The 18065-nt window shown below is 38.9% G+C and overlaps 1 protein-coding gene across 1 annotated transcript in view; it reads right to left on the bottom strand.

Moving 5' to 3' along the window:
• The window catches only part of kalrna (kalirin RhoGEF kinase a), a 183394-nt gene that overhangs the window by 42550 nt on the left and 122779 nt on the right, over positions 1–18065 (bottom strand). The window contains exons 17-33 of the mRNA XM_053627004.1: positions 17790–18008; positions 17450–17599; positions 16106–16220; positions 15836–15951; positions 15517–15639; positions 14268–14450; positions 13723–13841; positions 13305–13371; positions 12963–13072; positions 12655–12724; positions 12464–12553; positions 11367–11459; positions 10612–10723; positions 10205–10395; positions 8061–8162; positions 7739–7881; positions 7486–7588 (exon numbers count right to left, since the gene is read on the bottom strand). Coding sequence (XP_053482979.1) covers positions 7486–7588; positions 7739–7881; positions 8061–8162; positions 10205–10395; positions 10612–10723; positions 11367–11459; positions 12464–12553; positions 12655–12724; positions 12963–13072; positions 13305–13371; positions 13723–13841; positions 14268–14450; positions 15517–15639; positions 15836–15951; positions 16106–16220; positions 17450–17599; positions 17790–18008 — 2106 coding nt within the window. The remainder of the gene's footprint in view (positions 1–7485; positions 7589–7738; positions 7882–8060; positions 8163–10204; positions 10396–10611; positions 10724–11366; positions 11460–12463; positions 12554–12654; positions 12725–12962; positions 13073–13304; positions 13372–13722; positions 13842–14267; positions 14451–15516; positions 15640–15835; positions 15952–16105; positions 16221–17449; positions 17600–17789; positions 18009–18065) is intronic.

Genomic DNA, 18065 nt, shown 5'->3' with positions numbered 1-18065 from the left:
CAGGGAGTCACTCCCAAGTCCTTTTCCACAATTCCAGAGAATAACAATTTCATTGAAAAATGGTACTAATCTGTACCTTGCCTTGTCACTGGGGTGGTACCATCAAGTACTTTTGTAACTTTAGTACAGAAAGGTGAATATAGCGAACCTTAGCTTTACTCTAATAATTAACTATAGCCAACTTATGGAGCTTAAATCCCTTTTAAAGAGACACTACAGTGGATATAAAAATTCTACACACCCCTGTTGAAATTGCAGGTTTCTGTGATATAAATAAAATGCAACCAAGATAAATCATGTCAGATCTTTTTCTACCTTTATTGTGATATAACAGCAAACACTATTCAAGTGAAAAAGATATAGAAGACCACCCCATTTTAGGGGGGGGGGGGGGATTACAACTTACAATAACCTGGTTGCATGAATGTGCACACGCCTAAACTAATACTTTGTTACAGCATGTCTTTTTGAGTAAGTGATGACCAGCTTAGCACATAATGATTTTGCAATGGTATTCCACTATTCCTTGCAAAAATGCTCAAGATCTATTACATTGCAAGGGGATCTCTTTGATCCCTCTTCAAGCCATTCCACAGGGTTTTAAAAAAATTTTTTTAACAGGATTTAGATCTGGGCTCTGACTGGGCCATTTCAAAACATTGATCATCTTCTTCTGAAGCCATTACTTTGTTGTGTTGTATTCATGCTTTGGGTCATTCTTGTACTGAAGATTGTGCCAAAATAGATTGGTATTTGGAGCTTTCCATGATTCCTTCTATCTTGACTAGAGCCCCAGTCCCAGCTGACAAGAAGCAATCCCATAGCATGATGCTGCTACCACCATGTTTTACGATGGGTTTTGGTGTTCTTTGGGTGATAACCTGTTTTGTTTTTGCACCAAAATATCTTTAGAAGTATTCTTAAAAACTTCTTCCATGGTCTCACCAGACTTATGCGGGCCTTTTTTCCATGAGAAAGGGCTTCCGTCTATTCACCCTACCCCATAACATTGGGGCTGAAGAATATGAGAGATTGATGTCACATGCAGAGAGTGATCAGAAACAGGCAGATATTCCTGATCCCTTTAATGTTGCTGTAGGTATCTTGGCAGCCTCTCTGAAAAGTATTCATTTTGCCCTTTTGCTCATTTTGGAGGGACGTCCTGTTCTTGGTGATGTCACTGTATACATCTAATGTTCTGGAAATTCTTTTGTACCCCTCTACTGATTCCCTTGATGGTTGAAACCAAGAAGATATCAAGATCCTACTAAAAAGTGAACCTATAAAAGTAGCTTTTATCTGTACAGCAAAGCTGGTTACTGTACCAAATACAGAGGAAAAGAGCCTGCAGAGAAAGCAATAGTTTAAAAAATAAAATAAAAATAACTCAGTCAGACAGAATTAGTCAGGCAGTATTACTAAGTTAGATTTGCTTTTAGCCATGTTTGTAATTCTGGCCAGATCGGATACAAGGTTCCCCGACAAAACATTAAATAGACGAGACGACTAAATGCACTAAATAAATCATGCAGTGACAACACTCTGGTCCTTTACAAAACTAATGCTCCACTATGGTCCTATGTCATGTGGTGACTCTTATGATCTCACAGCAGTAGAGCCTCATTTCACACTGGAGGCAGCTTCTGAAAGGTCACAGAGGTGGCTGGTTTAAACAGCACAAAGCAGACATACTGTACTGTATGCTGAGTCTTTTGTTGTTGTTATTATTCTTTTCTCTCAGCAACCATCTGCATGTTGAATGATCAGGTCTCCATGTTGAGGGGGAGGAAGGTGATGTTGCTAGGTGATTTTCAGTGTCAGACGTAGAAAATCCCACCTCGGAAAGGACACGCGTCAGGTGACACAGGGTTTATGAAGTTCATTGGATGGAGGTTCTTTGTCATGGAAATTAGAGGCTCTAAAACGGTTTTGCCCTTTCTGCCTGTCTCCATCTGCTGTATGTCTGACTTTCTCTCTGACTTAAATGTAAAACATGGTGTCTGAAAGTAAGGAAAGCTTCCATTTTATAAGTGTGCAAAAGTTGTCATTTGGTATGTAGCAATATTTAAACAAAATTAGCTTAACCCTGGTGCGACACAAACTTAATGTCATAACTATATTGCACACTACTTGTTCCACCTCCTGCTGCACTACATGCAACAACCAATGTGCGATTTGGCTTTATAGTGGAAAAATATTTAACTTGGAGGATTGATTAGCATGCATGGATGACAGACAATCTTTTCACAATTTCGAAAATGTAGGCATGTAGAAATAAAACCTCACCGTTAAACATAATAAAACAAAAAATAAAACACTTGTCACATTTGAATATCATTGAAGTGCAATGTAAGGACAAAACCCTACATCTCAAAGACAAAACAACTTGCTGACTTTTAGTCAATCTGGTAAACATGATAGGATAATGAAGAGATTAAGGACCATGTACACATTTGTTTTTCCCTAAAATCGGGTTCACACTGTACGATTTTGGCCACGATTCAGTCGTCGGAGACTGATTTTGAGAATCCTGAAAGATTCCTATAATCCTAGGCCATAATCTGTAGCCTCTGATGGCTAGTTTGACGTGTTAATTCAATACTAGGGATTTTACTGTGTGTGCACCCAGCTTTAATCTGTGTAAATGCACAAGTACCTAGCCAACTAGCTCGCCATACTGTACATGTTTACATTCGTTAGATTGTACTTTTTAGCCTAGATAATGAGGTTTTCATGCGACCAAATCATGTGACTGGACAGCACACTGGAAAATAAAAGTTAATTCATTAAAATGGATGAAAAAAAGCATTAATATCCCTTATGTATGGAGACTTTTGGGACACCCTGTACATTCTCAGGAAGTGATTCTACCTTCAAGATAGCTAGTGATACAGCTTATTAGCTATTGAGCACACGTTTGTCTATTTCTGTAGATTCCGGTATTTATACATTACTGAACAACTGTGTGATGATTTTGCACGATGCTAAACTGGTGGCATGAGTCAGCCCTTATTTGTCAGCAACACTCACCTCATAGCTCTAGTGAAAAACTAAAGAAGCAAACTTCACACAACAAAAGTCTTAAATGTTTCACTACTTCTGTCCAAAGGGGGAATTTGTGAGAACTTTGTTTTTTCAGCTAAACTATTCTTTTAAGCTATGCATGTTTACACACTTTAGATCTGTGGTTAGTAGAACATGTTAGAAGATAGTGGGCTAGAATGAAACTGCCCAATAACATAATATCAACATATTCAGGTGAATCCACCTGACAGCTCTGATCTATTGCTTTGGCTCCAATGGACCCTTACAACATGTAGGATTACTTAAGAAATCAGTTTAAATTGCAGAATTAAACTGAAGGTTGCAAAAAAAAAGGTTACTAAGGGATGTTAGCCCTGACTGCGTATTTTGTATTTCTCAAAAGAAAAAAAAAACAAACAAAAAAAAAACCACTAACCTTTCGGTAGGTGTGCTAATGCCCTCAGTGTGACCTAATTTCTAGTTGCCAAACCATGGCAGTGAAAACACTCCTTATTTCTCATGTGTCTCTCATGAGAATAATAAGGAACATTATAGGAAAGATGATAAACTTATGCACATTCAAAGGCACCAAAGCACTGGATTCGAGAGATTGATGTTAGTCTGCTAATGCATTTTTAAAGAGCAAACTCTTCTGTTATGCACATTCTAATAGCCTGTTTCCTGCACATGGTGTCTACATGCTGTCAGCATACATTTCATACAACAACAACAACAAGAACAACAACAAAAAAAGAACATCTGATGCACAGATGTTGGTCAACATCAACTTCACACTAAAACACAAAATTCCCTATACCAGTTTTCCAAAAACTTGTAATTGACTCATGATGTGAATCATAAAGCAAAAAGTTTTATAACCCAAGTTTTAACTTTATAAATTCCCCCCCCCCCCCCCCCCCATTGTGCTGGCTTTAGAGTCTCTGCCATACCAAGCTCACTACATACAGCACCGTCACACAGAGCACCTTTGACCTGTGTGAACTGTCCACCTGATTTCCTATAATCTCTGACAGATTGTCAGATACACAGCACAGCAATATACTAAACCACTAAACACTTACAGACTTTTAATTGTCTCCAGCATGGCTCATTATGACAGCACAAAATAAAACCATAAAGGAGAGTACTTACACGTCTGCTCTCTTTGAAAAGCTTAAAGCTCATCCACTTTGGCATGGTGACTTCTCTGTGTTTCTACTCCCTTTCCTTCCTGCTCTCCACCTCTGAGTTATTCTTTCTCTCCTGCGTTTCTCTCGCTTTCTCTCTGTCTGATCTGAGGTCAGTGACAGATTCTGATTGGCTGGGACCAAGAGCAGTACTCAGTAACTGTCGCTACTGAGTATGTGTAAGTCTGAACTACCTGTACACTATGACACTGTGTGTGAGTGTGTGTGTGTGTGTGTGTGTGTGTGTGTGTGTGTGTGTATGTATGTATATATGTATACACACGCTCTGCTCAGTTATAACCCACCTTGCTCTTCGTGATAGGGGTGTGGCTGTGGGTGTGTGTGTGTGTATGTGTACACGCTCTGCTCGGTTATAAACCTTCTTGCACTTTGTGATAGGTGTGTGTGTGTGTGGTTAAAGCAGCTGTGCTCTGATAGCAGTAGTATGCACATAGTCTTGTGACATGAGGATACAGTGGTGTTTGAGGAGAATAGTTTTATCATCCTGGCACTTAGTCATACTATGGATTTCTAAAGAATACGACATCAGATAAAGAACCCTACTTATCTCCAGACAAGCACTCTAAATTAAACCTGATCATTTTCTCATTGGAGACCTTGCCTTATATGCACCAGTTTAATCCACCATTTAATTTATTCAATTTTGCTAAGTAATGTCCTGGCGGAACAGTGACATTCAACACCAGCTTCTAAAGTGTTAGCATTCATTCATTCACTCACACTTCTCTAACTGCTTTGTCCTGGTCAGAGATGTGATGGACCCAAAACCTATCCTGTGAAAATTGTGCACAGTGTATGACCAACTTGCTGACTTTTGTTGATGGTGACATTAGAAATATTAGAAACTTTTCTATTCATTTGCTTCTCTCATTCTGTATTAACGCACTTAACCAACTCTCCACAGGTTACTACATTACATTACTTTAGACAATTAGGTTTCCAGGAAACCCAAACATGGGACTGAGCTGCACACTGGAGTTAATGATTTACACCCTGGACGAGATGCCAGTCCTTCACAATGCATCACACGCACACCCATACCTATTCACACAAACATTCTCACCTTCGAGTAGCCAATCCACCTACCAGCATGGTTTTGGAAACTATGAAACTCCCACAAAGACAGAAATCTGAGCTCAGGATCAAACTCTGGACCCTGGAGCGGTGAGGGACCAACACCACCTTCTGCACCACTGTGCTTAAGAATTTTTCTACATATATCATTTACAGTATGGATCTGTGCAATGTACTGACAAGACAGGTTTAAACCTGAAGTATGTGCATGAAATGGTGTATAGAGTACTAATGGGGGTAAAACCTTAAATGTTTAATAGACTAGAGGAATACACTACATCACTGATGGTAAGTATGGTGTGTAGAAAATTAAACAAACAAACAAAAAACACCATACGATGAGTTTCTCCATTATCCTCCATTAAACTCACCATAAGATGAGTTTATACATTATCTCCTACTTGTGCAGGTTGATGCAGAAATGGACAAACTCTCATACATTCCATATATTCATCAGCATGAATTTGTATAATGTCCTGGTTCATGGAACTGTATAATTTGACACAATTCAGGACATGAGAGATTTGAAAGAAAAGAACAAGATCCTGACTGAGCAGTAATGGGTCTGTGCCTGTTCATTTCCTCAACGTAACCAAAGCCCCAATTAATGGTAAGTGGAAAACCATAGAAAGAAAACGTCTCATTTGAGCTTCAGAGCCTGACTGGGCGTCTTTGTCTGCTTGTTGGACCACAAGATTTAAAGACAGCAGAAAAAAAGCCCATGTCTGGAGCTTTGAGTGTGTTTACCTCCAAAAACCAAGACTGAAGATTTGGGACATGTAGGGAAATGCATGTAGGTTGGGCATCTGAGTGGTCTGGAAAATCCACAATGAACTGAGAAAATAACTGTTTACGAACCCAAACAGAGAACAATCGACAAAGCGGAGCTCGTAAAAATGAACAAAAGCTGACAAAAACAGCCACAGGGTCTTAATGTGATGTTAACTTTTTTTTTTTTGTAAAATTACAACTAAAATAGATCATAAAATCTCTGTCTTGACCCTATGTCTGCGTACACCACCCTAGTTTGTGTTCATATTCAAAAGGATTCACTGTACAGTATCAACTTCTATTAGATGCAACATGAGGTTGTTACCGGTCTCTCTAACAATCACTGGTCACGATCCATATCACGGAGTAAAGAAGTGTCATGGCTCTAATGTAACCGAGATCTAAATATAAAACCGGCTCATGATATTGTAGATGTGTGCACACATGCATCAGTATCTATTTGTTAAACCGCACTTGCGTTTCAAGGAGAAAGAGATCACAATTTCATCAGAATCAGCACACAAAGAACAACAGAGCAGAAAAGACCAAACCTGCCCACAGACTTGTCTGGAGGACACAGCAGGGGAAAATAATACTCCCACATGGCAAGTGTGCAAGTATTTGCTGCAGTTGTCATGTGGGTTTATTTACCTCCAGCAAATACGATGTAGTGACATTTCAGCAACAAAGCAGAGCAACAGGAATATAACAGCATGAGAGCTCTCACAACATGCTCTCAACACCGAGAGCTCCAACATAGCTTTGGACAAGTGCAAGTCACAGTCATCTCACTGAGACAAACACATACGCTTGCGCACACACACACACACACACACACACACACACACAATATATATATATATATATATATATATATATATATATATACACACACACACAAACATATACACATATATACACACACACACACATCCTCCTCCTGTAAGTAATACTGATATCATGCTCAAATAAACAATGGCTTTTAGAATAAAGCAATGTAACTGGATCTTACTTTGATTTCATAGGGCCTCTCATAATTCCTCGAGGAACAATGCAAACCAAAGCACAACCTGAACAGACTTTTCATAATTTAACATGATTATCTGGCACTCTAAATACAAAGTGCCACCATGGCTACCATTCTTACTTTAGCCATGGTACCACCCCTGCTCAAGACTTAAGAAAAGGGCAGGAAACCCCGTTTCACATCCACCTGTCAATCAAAAGTCACACTGCCCTTTTTAGGGGGTGGGCTTACCAAGTTTTCTCCTGAATACTAAAATGATCCTAAAGTGCAATGTTTTAGGATAATTGATCTTGAAATTTCTCTCTTCCAGGGAGACTATTTTGCAGTTCCTCATGGTAGGCTGTAGGAGACAGCAAGCACAGAAACATGCCGAGTTTCTACCTTGTCACTGTCTGCTGTGTTCTGAGAGGTTCGAGAGGCAATGGAGATGGTGTCCGGCTGACTGCTGCCATCTCCCTGACTATCAGCATCCTCTCCAATTTCTCTGCATAGACACACAAACACACACAAAATAAATATCACAACAGATACTGCCATATACCTATATCTATGCCAGCTTTAGTGTAAATGCTTTTAAAACACACAGTAGAGATGCTCAGATGTTTGAAAGGACACAACCCAGGTGAGGTCTAACCTCTTGCTGTTGTTGCGTGGCTTGGCAGGGGTTTTGGGTATCGGTATAGGCTCCTTTAGTGCCCCCTTCAGGTGAATCATCCTCTCCTGAATAACCTCCCGTATGTTCTTTATCCACTCCTGCTTTACCTCAATGCTGGACGCCTGTGGAATAAGTTTAACGGTAATGGCCTGTAGAGGTAATCTTGCTGCTATATTATGAAATAAATATGCACAAAGCTAGACAAATGTACATAATGCGCTCCTGTAATATTTGGCTTTGTAATATCATTGACCTAGGAGTCATCATGTTTATGCAGCCACATATATTTCATAGATAGTACCTTAAGGACTGTCTTGTTGTCAGATGATGGCGTCCGTCCTGCCCATAGTGCAAATTTACAAGGGTCGCCCTCTATGTGCTCCGTCACCCCCAACTCAGATGTCTATAAAAAAGAAATAAATAAATAAACAAAGAGGCACATGCGGATAACTCGTCACTATATAACAAAATACATACTAAATAAAATGCCAAGTTAAATCACACTAAATAAATACGACACAATAAATAAACAGTAGATTATGTATTATTTTATTGTTTATTAATTTGCTTGGGCTTTTACAAATATTAAATATTTTTACTGAATTTCATCCATTTTCTATACCGCTTATCCTACACAGGATTGTGGGGAGCCTGGAGCCTATCCCTGGAGCCAACCCTCTGCAGAGCACAATTGCACACACACTCATTACTCACACACTGTGGACAATTTGGAAATGCCAATCACCCTACAACGCATGTCTTTGGACTGGGGGAGGAAACGAGAGTACCCAGTGGAAACCCACAAAGCACAGGGAGAACAAACTCCACACACACAGGGAGGAGGTGGGAATTGAACCCCCAGTCCCAGAGGAGCAAGGCAAATGTACTAACCAACAAGACCCACTATTAAATACTAAACACAGTATATAAAACAAGCACTGTAAAAAAAGAGTCAGTTTATATTTTCCCTAGTATTTAGTTATACCTCTGCTCATTTTAATAACAGCACCAATCCTGTAAGCACAGGATGCCCGTAGTTTAGCCTACTGACTAGATGCACAGTTCATCTACAGCTTGTGGTGACTGTTTTGCTGTTTCATCTAATGTTTCAATCAATGCCACATGATTTATATGGGATTGAGGCCTGGTGATATTGCAGAGCAGTTAGTATGCCTGTCAAACAAGTCACACACAGATTTGGCCCTATGCACCATGCATTTTTGTTCCTGAAAAGTTACATGCACACAGGGCAGCATGTTGGGGCAATGGTTAGTGGTTCTGCCTCACAGCTCCAGGGTTCCTGGTTCAATCCTAACCTTAGGTTACTGCCTGTGTGGCGTTTCTGTGCATGTTCTTTCCATGTCCTTGTGGGTTTTCTCCAGTTTCCTCTCAGCTCCCAAAATCATGGCAGTAGGTGGATTGGCTGTGACTCTTGATTGCCTGTAGATTTTAATGAATGTGTGTGTTCATGGTGCCCTGTGATGGAATAGCATCCCATTAAAGGTGCATTCCTGCCTCATGTCCAGTGTTTCTGGGATAGCTTGTAGTTTCACTGATGAAGAGGTTACTAACCAAATGATTCTATATAATAAAGGCCCTGCTCTTGGTGCGTGTGTGTAATTTATGGTTTGGGAGTTTGCAAAAAACAACAACAACAAAAAAACCCCAACAACAAAAACAAAACAGACTTCTGTAAATCTTCATCATTAAATGTATCAACATCCATAAAATTATCTGACCACATACTGTTCTAATAGATATTCCAAAATAGAGCAAAGAACCACACCTGTAACACCCTTAAGTAAGATTATACACTGCCTTGTTCACTGATGTTGTGTTGTTCTTTGAATGCTTCAGTTAAATTAGTTATTAGCATATAGTTTATACTGGCAAAACAATGATAAACAACCAGCTCACAATTAACACTAAAAAGAGTAACTCTGTAACTCCAAAACATTACACCTTTACAGTGTGCTTGAAAGCTTATGAACCCTCTAGAATTTTCTATACTTCTGCATAAATATGCAGAATTTGTTGTGAAGATCAGACTCTAATAGAACCCTGTTCTATAAATAAAACAGGGTGCTCACTCACACCCGATTGTCATCCCGTTGACTGAAAACACCTGACTCTAATTTCACGTTCAGATAAACTGCTTATCCTAGAGGTTCACATACATTTGCCAGAGGTACACATACTTTTACCAATCACAGATAATATTGTAATATTGGATTATTTTCCTCAGTAAATAAATAAATGACCAAGTATAATCTTTTTGCCTCATTTGTTTAATTGGGTTCTCTTTGTCTACTTTGAGGACTCGTGTGAAAATATGATGATGTTTTAGGTCATATTTATACTGATACATAGAAAATTCTAAAGGGTTCACAAACTTTCAACCACCACTGTGTATGCAAAATGAAAAGATCAGACATCCTGGAATACCAGTAGTTTGCTTTTGTAGGCGTATTTAGTGCGGCCAGCTGAGTCTTTGATCTCCTTGCTGAAGACAAGAGAGATCTCGAAGAGGAAGAGGTGGCGGTCTCGACCTTTCCGGATCAGAGATTTGGGGTCCCACACTTGGAATGTGTCCTGTAGGATCAGCTCTCCCTGCACATCCAAATTCTCATCAAAACCTACAGACAAGCAAAGAGTGGACGTTAGGTCAAAGGTTGGAGAACAGTCAATCAGTATACCAGTCAATTCTGTGGAACATAATAATCTGAATAGATATCATCTGAATACAAGCCAGGGGTTTTTTTGGTTGGTATTGTAATTATATGTGTACCCTCTGGGCTTTCACTGTATAAAGCTGTGCATTGTGTAGCTCAGTGGAGGAAAGGTGTGATTACCCTCTAACATGCTGAGGTGCATGGCGTCATTGGCTCTCTTCGGCACAGCCAGCATCACCTCCAGCCCATCCTTAATCTCACCTTTACCCTCTTCACAACAGCTCAGAAGCTCCTGAGAGGACAAAAAGGATAAAAGCACAGTAAATGCTACACCGCCGCTACGTAATTTCAGACGCCAATGTTAGTCTTTTGATATGCACAAAAACATGTTGATTTGATATACACAAAAGCAATTCTGATATGCAGGACTGAAGTTTGCAATACACAAATAAATAAATAAATAAATAAATAAAAACAGCTGTATTGTTATGTAAATGTGAGCTACAAAGAGGAGCGTATGAAATAAAAGAAGAGAGCATTCGAAATTTCACATCCTACCCTCCACCTCTCCAAAACCGTCTTGACCTGCTACTGGGGGGTCGTTCCTCCCTCAGCAAGGGTCTCTTCTTTTCTATGTCTGTCCATGTCTATCAGAGCAAGTATTTGCACTCACTCAGCAGCAGCAGCAGCGTAGCAGATCTAGTCCACCAAGACCAAACGTATTTACACTCTGTTCCTCTCTATAAAAGCTCACAATCTCACTCGAGAGCTGTCATGACTAAAATGGGATAATGTCCACTATAAGGAACTTGTCTCATTTCCACTGTTCAAAGATAATTACTTCGACCACACTTTTGCTTCCTCTTATAAGCACACATACACAACAACGCACACACACACACACACACACACACACACACAGACACACACAGCACCTTCAGGAGAAGCTGGTACTTGGTGATCCTCTGTACAGGCTTGATAAGGTAAGAGGAGATGGAGTTTGCCAGGCCATGCCTCTGCTGGATTTCCTGCACAGAGGATAATCAATAGATTGTAACAGCGTGCTCAAATACAGCACACAGTCTCATACGCTGAATTCATTAAGCTCTGTCTGTGCTCAATGTTCACTCATGATTAATATCGTGGCATCCTACTGTATAACTCAGTGTCAGTTGCCTCCCACTGGCTAAGATTGAGTGCTTGTTCCAGACATGTCCTGTAGACATGCAATGCAATGCAAACACAATTAGCTACACGATGGTGTGTACAACACACCTGGTATTTAGAGAACTTTATTTATTTGAAAAATAATAGCTCTGTGATTTTAAAAAAAGGGAGTTGTTATGACTGGTCTGGGATCTTTTTGATGTGTCTAGATTCAGAGTGAGATGTTGGTGCTGTGCTGCTGTCTTACTTCCAGGATCCCGCTCCATTACCTATTGCCTCAGGGTTGCGCAATACATCATCTTTGAGGTGGTATTTCAGGAACCGCTGGAGTGGATGGAGCTGCTTGTTGCTAACTCATTCTTCTGTGTTCTGTAAATTATTCTGGACTTCTTGGAGTGTGACTCAAAGCTGGATAATGATTATGAGACCATGCCTGATATGCTTTTCATATTGTTCACTGGATTTGTACATATTCCCACCCTGCATATTCCCTGTATTTTTGTAGATATTTTCCTATATTCTGTATGCATTGTCAAGGCAGAGAGGTTTGGCAGCAGATTGTCATGTGTTTGTGGTGTCTTTATTGTTACAGGTAAGCTAGCACGTGGTGGTACAGGGTACAGATATGTTTAATATTTTGGCCTGGGTCTGCCTGACATCATTAACTGTGTACTATTGTGAACATTCTGTTCATACAGTATAGCTGCTGTAATTTGCGAGAAAGTCGCAGTGTGTTTTCTTTATGCACCCAACAATCATATGTCACCCACTCTTTGTGTTACTTTCTGTTACCATCCCAACCCTAGACTGGGGCATAATAGGGTGAAGAAGTGAATACATAGAAAAGAAGCAGAAATGCTCTTACATCAAAAAAGCTTCCAGCTTGCTCTAGGATAAGCTGATTTGAGTCTGGTTTATTTTTACAGTAAGTCACATAGATCTGGAATTTATCCGCCTGGAAAAATAATATAAAATGTGGTGAATATGTATAAGCATTATTATTATTATTTTTATCTTATTATTATAATTAGATGAAGGTGCATCAATGGCACTCACCCATGTGACAAAGCAATGGCCCACATCCTCTGGCAACTGCTCATAATTGATTAACTCTTTCAAGAAAATGCTAAATAAAAAGAAATCATAATGAAAACAATCATTAATCATTTGCATATCAAATGAGGAACATAATCAACATTGCATTTGCTTACATTTACATATTTAAGCTACATTTAAAAGGAAATAAAAACACCAACATCACAGTAAAACTAGGCTCTTTTATAGAAGTAGTGTATTAATGTATATACTCTGATTTAAAAAAGCAAAACAAAAAAAAAACATTGTGCTTGTAGATAACATCTTACTTATTGTGGAAGTCATAAATCTCCTGGATGTTCCCAAAGATGATATGTTCTTTGTTGGCGATTCCTGGTGGGATCTCCTCCACACCACTAGTCATCTCCCAGAGGTACGTCTATACACGCGCACACACACACACACACAAAGGAAATTGCTGTCTGCAGTAACAACTATAACATTATGCAACGGGACATTGAATTCAGTTGAAATTACATACAGTAATTTTTCTTTAGGGCTTGGCTAAAAATTGAGGGAAAATATTCTCAGAAATTATGGTTTTATCATCTGTAATTTTAATTTATAAATAGTCATTTAGGAATAGTGTTATTTAAGAAGACATCTCTTACCTCTAAGCACTCATGAAGATCTCTAACATAGGCTTTTTCAGTTTGCAGCAACTCTGCCATTATAAATCTAAATTCAATCACACACACACACACACACACACACACACACACACACACATACACACACACACACACACCGGTTATGATAGTAGCAAGTCGTATTCAAGGGAAAAAAATTTCAAGGTGAATTTTATTTTTTTAATTGAATTTCATTTCAGTTTTACTAGTCACGGTATATTATCTAGACTTTTATCTGATTAAATAAATAAACAAACAAACAAACAAATAAATAGGTTTCAAACTTACTCATACATATAGATTAACCAGTTCCTATTTTTTTATTATCAGGAACTGTTTACCTGTTGCATTAATATTTACGCATAGCAAAACATTAAACCCTTAAGGTTTAAAGACTCACTCTTTCTTCCTGGCTGACTTCCTTTTCTCCTCATTGACCTCATGGTTAGGTTCACGGAGTTTGACTTCCGGGTCAGTCAGGCTGGCTGGAATGATATCTAACTCCAGGTCCTTATTATGCTGAAAGAGAGAAACACACAGACATCTGTCATAGATAATCTAAGATAATACAACATTGTTCTTACTGCTGTAGGAAAGTAGGGCTCATCACTACCATTTCATTGCCTGACTGCAAAGTGAACACCTATACCACAATTAACAGTTTTTGGTATGTTGATTGTTGTCAGAGGCATAACAATGTCTGTATCAGCTAAAGTTGTATCATTTCTGTCACCGCAATGACATGGTATACTCTAGTTGATTTAAATCTCTTCTTCCAGATCATCCCAGGCTTATAAGTAATTGTGTTTGTTGTAATAAAGGCTTGAAGCCAAATGGATGAACCCTATTGATTTAGTTAGTGGGTGAGATGAAATAAGGAAAGTGTTCTGTAGTCTGAATTTGAGCTGTAAATGTAGGAAGGAACGTGAGCAAATGTTTTCTCACCTCCGAGCTGATGCCCAGTGCATTCTCCAAGCTGCAGCGGTAGTGGCCCATGCGCTGGGAGAAGTCTCTGTAGCGCCTGTCCACCGTGCTCACCCATTTCTTCAGCTCGGTCACATGCATATGGCCCTTCTCCACAAAGTTGTCAGCCAGCTGAATCAGCAGCTTCACCTTATCCTTGGTTTGCTGAGAGATACAACGTGCAGCATTTAGCCTAAATGAGTGTGTCTGTGTTCATACACAGAGAGTGTGTCTGTGTTTATCCACAGAGAGTGTGTATGAATCTGGAAATGGCTGTCGGTGCGATGGGTTTCACAACAGAGGTGTGTGTACTGCATGTTTCTATGTGTTTAAGAGTGAGTGGGTTTATTTTAATCAGACTGTGGTCTCAGCAGCTGTGTCAGCACGATCATGGGTTGTTTCTCAAACAAATAGGGTAGGGTGTTAATGTCAGTATTGTCAGTGAATGTAAATTCTGGATCTGACAGTTCTTCAACCTCAGCTATATCACTCGAGTTCACTGAGGTTCACTCGAGTTCACTCAATTAGAGATCAGTTATTATTATTTTTTCTTAAATTGATTTTTTTTTAAAAACAATTCACAAATTTAGTTGTTTCTAATTGTAACAACCACGATCTTGACCAGGCAGTTACTAAGTATACTGTAAATCCATCACACATTGTTGCACATTCATATTAATGAACATGGTCTAGCTTTGTCTCATGAACTTCATATCTGACTGCTCACTCGCACCCTCATGAAAGTAAAAACCTCCTACTAGTGCCATTTTTTGTTGTGTCCTGTGGGACGAGTCCAGAGGCACACCTCTAGTCTCAAGCAGAAGAAGAATACTTTATTTGTCAAATATACATTATAGCACAGTGAAATTCTTTTCTTCGCATATCCCAATTTGTTAGGAAGTTGGGGTCAGAGTGCAGGGTCAGCCATGATACGGCACCCCTGGAGTAGAGAGGGTTAAGGGCCTCAAGGGCCCAACAGCGGCAGCTTGGCGGTGCTAATCAGTAACCCAGAGCCTTAACCAATGAGCCACCACTGTCCTACAGATGCCCTGTGAACTTTTCGGATAAGTTTACTTAGTACGTATATGACAATTATAGGTCTAGAAGCATATGTCTACATTACAAATTGCAGATTTAAACACTTTTTATAGCTTTTTATAGCTCACTTTTTATTAGAAACAGAAAAAGACAGAAAGACTCTTCACCAGGGTTATGAGTGAGTGATACACACCTTAGCAGAGACACAGAAGTTCTCATACTCTTTCAGCAACTCTTGAGTTTTTTCAGCTGAGTCTCCTAGAGTGTTGTGAGTGGAGAGGAAATATTCACCTGCCTCCTGAAGCCAGTCTAACGCCTGTGATGTGGAGATGAAGTAACGTTGCAGGTGTGAGGAAGTATAAAAGACATAAAAAGCATATAAAAGGCATCCTTTATAAGTGCATTCATTACAAATGAATGTGGGGTGATTTTGGTGCAGATGCCTGAGGTGCCATCACTGAGGTGTATTCAGAGCATGTGTGTGTGCTGCTCTCTGGTTTGATGAATCTCACCTGTTTGGCACTGCGTTCAAACACCACATATTGCTGGCACTGATCCAAGCGGCGTTTCTTCATGGTCCAGAAGTGCAAGACTCTGTTCTCCCTCTGCAACAGCTCATTGAGGATTGCTACAAGAGAAAACAACATAGACAGTGGACACTATTAGAACACAGTAGAAGATGCTTGGATTCAGCATTGTTAACTATAATCGTTTACTGACTAGATGCTACAGTTTAATCTTACCAGCAGACAAGAAATCAGAGTTAATCTGCATAGTCTGACCTTTGACCTGCTGCTCAGAGCCGCGGGTGTTGCCGGAGGAGGCGGGAGTGCTGACGTTGTTGCGATGGATGTACTTGAGGAAAACTTCAGCATTACGTCGGGCTAGAGTACACGCCTGAAACACAAAATGTTATCGTGAACAGAGATCACAGTCCTAAACAAGCCCTGCCTTTGTGACTTCTTCAGTCATGTCAGAGGTTCGACACAAAATTATACAGATAATTACACACAATTCAGTTTTACACAAAACTAATCTGTGCAATAAGTGGAGAAAAGGGGATTAGTGACTGAAGTACACATTAAATTACACATTAATTTGGAATGAATTACAGTGGCTAAAAGGGATAATCTTATAAAGAAAAGCTATGAAAGCCACTGTATGAAAGCTATGAAAGCAAATTATTTCATAATTTAAGCTTAAAAAAATCCAGAATTTATGCTTCCAAATATACAGGTGCATCTAAAAAAAATAGAATATTGTAGAAAAAATTTCTATTCAATTTTATTTAATTAAAAATGTGGAACTTTCATATGTTCTTGATATAACATCATTACACATAAAGTGAAATATTTCAACCCTTTTTTTGTTTTAATCTTGATGATTATGGCTTACAGCTCATGAAAAAATCCAGTATCTCAAAATATTAGAATAAAGAATTTATTATACAGAAATGTCATTTCTGTATTTGACTTTATGTGTAATGAATCTAGAAAATATGAAAGTTCCATTTTTGAATTAAATTACAGAACAAAAAATCAAATTTTTTGAGACGCACCTGTGTGTATACATACATATATATATATATATATATATATATATATATATATATATATATATATATATATATATATATATATATATTAAGTCAGAAGGCCCAACATTAAAAAAAAACACAGTCAAAAAAAGGTCTGGAAAAATTATACTTAAATGTATTATTTTCATTCTGCATCTATCTATATATTTTGATAAAAGTATTATATGTTTAATGTTATGACTAATGAATTTAGATTTCAAGAGAATTCTTCAGTCTCCATCGTGTCTCCTTGAAAAGATAAAACTTTAATGAAAGTTTCTTATGAAACAGCATTTTAACTGAAAGATCAGAGCTTAACATACCATTAACTGTAAGATCAGACAAGCGAATTTGCATGCTTTGATGGATGGTTTAAGAGTTTATTGGTGTCATAGGGCCAAGAAAATTGGCCAAGATGAAGATTGTGTTTAGTAGAGAATAAGTTAAAACCTTAACTTACTGATTTCCCTTTTCATCCATTTGTGACAAAATTTTTTCAATGCATTTTTTGTTGGTATTTTTTTCTTTAAAAAATCATTCATTAGTTTACCTTCAGGAAGGCCTCTTTCTGCTCCAGATGTTTGCTGATGAGAGGAAACACATGGTCACTCTCAGCTAAAGGGCCCAGCTTATCATGACCTCCACACCAGTCCTCATCCCGTCGGTATTCCTGCTCCAAACTCTCTAACACACTGCACACCTGTATAAAACATACACACAAGTTCACACTGAACCATCTCCCAGTCCCATTTAATATACCCCATCTTTCCTTTCACTGTTTTCTTTTTTCCTTTATTTTCATATTCAAGTCGACTGGTTTGGGATGAACACAGTCAAATATTACATACAGTACCAAGTAACCAGTGGGTGGTGCAGTGGTGCATTTTCACCTGCTCAGACGTCTTGTAGAAGGCCACCGAAGCGTTAACTAGCTTGAGCCGATCCTCCATTTTTAGCATGAGCTGCTGCCAGTGCATGGCCACCTTTTCAGCACAGGTGCGGATGGCATCAGGGTCATAGTGGCCTGCTTGCAGCATGACTTCTGCCTTCTGCTGGACCTGCAGTGCACTCTGATGGGTCTTCTGCAGAGAGTTGGCATGGAACAGGGACTGGTGACAGAGAAAAAAAAGACAAAAAGAGAAAATAATACAAATAATTATGTTTAT

The sequence above is a fragment of the Ictalurus furcatus genome, chromosome 6 (assembly GCF_023375685.1).
Source record: "Ictalurus furcatus strain D&B chromosome 6, Billie_1.0, whole genome shotgun sequence".
Taxonomy (NCBI): domain Eukaryota; kingdom Metazoa; phylum Chordata; class Actinopteri; order Siluriformes; family Ictaluridae; genus Ictalurus; species Ictalurus furcatus.
Note: the sequence above shows the minus strand (reverse complement) of the source record. Positions and strands in the feature narration are given on the sequence as shown.